Below are 1,148 nucleotides of genomic sequence, written 5' to 3'. Positions count from 1 at the left end.
AAATCTAAAATAAAAATAAAAAAATTGAAAAAATATTAGTTTTTGAAAAATAAATTATAAAATAAAAATAAAACGAAACAAAACTTCACAAAATTAAAAAATGACAAAATATCAAATATAATAATTATATGTTTTCTCTATGTTTGTAGGTGTTCGAGGGACGTATCAGGGACTGACTGCTACACTTCTGAAGCAGGGTAGCAACCAGGCTATTCGCTTTTATGTTATGAACTTGTTGCGCAACTGGTACAAAGGTGAGGATGAGATCACTGTCCTAACAGTAATACTCTGAAATTATTTTCACTATGGCCATTCAACAAAAATGATCAGCTTGGCTTTTTCATCAGGCGATGACCCCAGTCGTGACATGCACCCTCTGGTTACAGCGTTGTTCGGAGCAACAGCCGGGGCGGCGAGTGTTTTTGGAAACACGCCACTTGATGTGGTGAAGACTCGAATGCAGGTTAGCAGAGACTGATGCTTATTATTTATTAAATAATTAATTAAAATGAATATATTTATTCTTTTAAAAGAAAATGTCTTTAAATACCACTCATTGATATATTTTATTATCTTTTTTTAGGGTTTGGAGGCTCATCGCTACAAGAGCACATTAGATTGTGCATTCCAGATTTTGAAGAATGAAGGCCCTCAAGCGTATGTTTTTTTCTTCAAAATCATTATTTCCTTTTGAACATCCTTTTTTTTCTTATACCTTAAAGGGATAGTTCACCCAAAAATTAAAATTCTGTCACCATTTACTCACCCTCAATTCATTTCATACCTGTTTTAATTTCTAACCAATGGGTTTCTGGTCTCCACTGACTTGCGTAGTATTTTTTTTTTCCCATTCTATGAAAGTCAATAGGGACCAACAACTGTCTGGTTACCCACATTCTTGTGTGAGTAAATTATGCCAATTTAAATTTTTTGGGTGAACTATTTATTTTGGGTGAATTACAGCTCCCACTAGAGCTGTGCAATTAATCGAAATACAGTTTCGATTTCGGCCTCCAACGATTATGAAAATACAATAATCGAGATAAAACGATTATTCCGCCCCCTTTCCAGCAGTGCGCTTTTGCTCCTCCATAAAAGCCCAATTTCACGGGCAAATCAGTAAAATCATGCAACGTGACTTTCGCAAA

General features: G+C 34.8%; 1 protein-coding gene across 2 annotated transcripts in view; it reads left to right on the top strand.

The window, feature by feature from the left end:
* Nucleotides 1-1,148, top strand: part of slc25a1a (solute carrier family 25 member 1a) — an 8,888-nt gene that overhangs the window by 2,387 nt on the left and 5,353 nt on the right. The window contains exons 6-8 of one of the 2 annotated variants that reach the window (XM_016470527.1): nt 150-254; nt 348-463; nt 584-657. In XM_016470527.1, coding sequence (XP_016326013.1) covers nt 150-254; nt 348-463; nt 584-657 — 295 coding nt within the window. Of the gene's footprint in view, nt 1-149; nt 255-330; nt 464-583; nt 658-1,148 lie in introns of those variants that run through there. The other variant, XM_016470528.1, reaches the window with a different exon arrangement.

This window comes from Sinocyclocheilus anshuiensis, unplaced genomic scaffold (genome assembly GCF_001515605.1).
Source record: "Sinocyclocheilus anshuiensis isolate Anshui unplaced genomic scaffold, SAMN03320099.WGS_v1.1 scaffold2012, whole genome shotgun sequence".
NCBI classification, from domain to species: Eukaryota; Metazoa; Chordata; class Actinopteri; order Cypriniformes; family Cyprinidae; genus Sinocyclocheilus; species Sinocyclocheilus anshuiensis.
Note: the sequence above shows the minus strand (reverse complement) of the source record. Positions and strands in the feature narration are given on the sequence as shown.